The 2265-nt window shown below is 41.9% G+C and overlaps 1 protein-coding gene across 1 annotated transcript; it reads right to left on the bottom strand.

The window, feature by feature from the left end:
• Positions 1–1872, bottom strand: SMIM34 (small integral membrane protein 34). Its single transcript, XM_021678049.1, has 2 exons — positions 1866–1872; positions 1–413 (listed from the first exon to the last, which is right to left on the bottom strand). Exons 1-2 carry the CDS (start codon positions 1870–1872, stop codon positions 1–3), a joined length of 420 nt encoding a protein of 139 aa, XP_021533724.1.
• Between the last annotated feature and the right edge of the window lie 393 nt (positions 1873–2265).

Raw genomic sequence — 2265 nt, 5'->3', positions numbered from 1 at the left:
TCAAGGGATCCCTTGGATTTCAGTTTGGCACTCACTATTTTTATATTTTGGCCCCAGGCTGGCCTGGTTGGGCTGCAGGACAGCTCTGTTGCTAATGGTCAATGCAGAGCATTTGGCCACCTTGCTTTGGAGACCTTTCTTTTTGAGTTCGGAGGTCAAATTGGAGTAGTAAATATCTTCCAAGGATTTATCATTCTTTCTGAGGATGTTGCTGGCCAATCGGAAGAGGAAGATCACTCCATAGATGCCAATGATGGTGAGGATGTACCAGGCAGCACTGGTCCCATCTGGAAGTTTCAGGGCCCTGGTGGAGTTGGTGCTGCTCCTCCCCTCCATGTGGTCTCTCAGCAGGTAGCTGAAGCCAGTGCTGTCCTGGGTCTGGTTGGGGGCTCCCTGAGGAGTCCACTTGGTCACTGAGAAACAGAGAGAGCCAGATGAGACCAGCATCCTGGGCTGAGGGTTGCCTGGCCAAGCCAATGATCAGTGGGAAATGTGGGGGAAATGGGGACTGCTTCAAGGGGCTCTCTCTGTTGAGTGGGCAGGAGTCTAACAACTTATATATAAAGAGAGGTCTTTTGGGGGGAGGGGTACTAAATATGAATATATGAAAAAGCAAACTAACCATGATATAGTGTGCAATCATATGCATAATAGAAGGAAGGACATGATATTTGCTCAAAGCTCATATGCATAAAATATCTCTGGGAGAACACACAAGAAGTAAGTACCTGTGGTTGCCCTTGGGGAAGAGAATTAAGGGATGAGATGTACTTTTCACCGGCGCCCTTTTTTACATTTTGTACCCTGTATATTTATCTTCAAAAAGAAGTTAATTTAAAAAGGGAAAGGTACAAGTGGGCACTTTCTCGGTCTCCTTGGTGAAGTGCCCCTCGGTAATGACACCGTGTGCCCTTCCAAGACCAGAAGATTAAGATCTTAATTGCTGTTTAATTCAAAACTGTTTTCTCTCCTCGAAGAGCCAGTCCACAATGAAACGAAAGCCACAGAAATAGTACATAAAACTGTGAGACATTTTCCAGTTGAACTTGACTGGCTCAAATCCCCATTTCTTGCCCTCTGCAAACACGGATGTATTCCAAGGTATCATTGGCTATATCCCATAGCCTTCTGTGTGGACCACAGCTGTTCCACAAATGTTGTCTATCTGATATTTGATTGTTGCTAATTCATTTTGCTAATGCAAGATGCAGAGAGGCTGGTATTTTTTTTTTTTATTACAGTTAATTGCCAGAATAAGTGAATGATCTTATTACTTTTAGATGAAGGGAGAAACAGTTTAAAAATAACTCTATAAACCACATGTGACAAAGCCCAAATGAACGATTTAATTATATAAAATTGATCACCCATAACAAATGATACAATGATGAAGAATTTAATGCCACTGTTGGTGGAAGGGTTTGAGAACTTGAAGCATAGAAGGGGAAAATGCCCATCATTATTTAAAAAAAAAAAAAAAGTCAACCCAACAAGAACATCATAAATCTCAATTAGAGCAAGAGAACACATGTATATAAGCTCAGAGCTTTTCTGAGAGTTGTTATAGAATGATGTGATATGTTCAAATACATATAAAATATACCCAACCAAGAACTACAGGACATTACATTATTTTAAAACTAGTCCATTTCCACATGAGAGAATCTCACTATATTAATTATTGCAGTACATTGTCCTTTACTTTTCTTTGTAAAAAAATAAGTTGGTTGCATCTTAATGGATAAACACATCCTGTAGAAAAACAAACATTTTCCTCTGTGCTATTTTGCACTTATAATTTACTGATGGGAAATACAGCAGTCCTTCTAGAACAGCCCATCCCTGTATCGAAGCAGAATACTCACGTTCCATGAGGTGGTCTTTTCCTTGACTCTTGGGGAGGCAAGTTGAAGCGGCTGCCGTGGATGGAGAAGATAAAATGAGAGGTCTTCCCTGCAGGTGATCACAGTCCTACTGAAGTCGGGCCACACTGAGGTTCCTGAGCTGGGAGTAACTCGATACCCAGAGAATTTTAGGGCAGTACCAAATAGAAACTTTGCAGAGAAGAGCTGGACTAGTTTTCTCTAGTTCATTAGGGGATCACAATCGATCTGTCTACTGTTGGCTTGGAATACAAAGTACTTCCTGGCTTAAGCATGTTGAGAAGGTCTAAAGCAAAAGAATTTTTAAAAACATGCTGGCACCAAGGAGTCTCCAGCTCTCCCTGGTCCCGTCCAGGCCTGCAGTGGTGGGAGGCTGGTCCAG

The sequence above is a fragment of the Neomonachus schauinslandi genome, chromosome 1 (assembly GCF_002201575.2).
Source record: "Neomonachus schauinslandi chromosome 1, ASM220157v2, whole genome shotgun sequence".
Taxonomy (NCBI): domain Eukaryota; kingdom Metazoa; phylum Chordata; class Mammalia; order Carnivora; family Phocidae; genus Neomonachus; species Neomonachus schauinslandi.
Note: the sequence above shows the minus strand (reverse complement) of the source record. Positions and strands in the feature narration are given on the sequence as shown.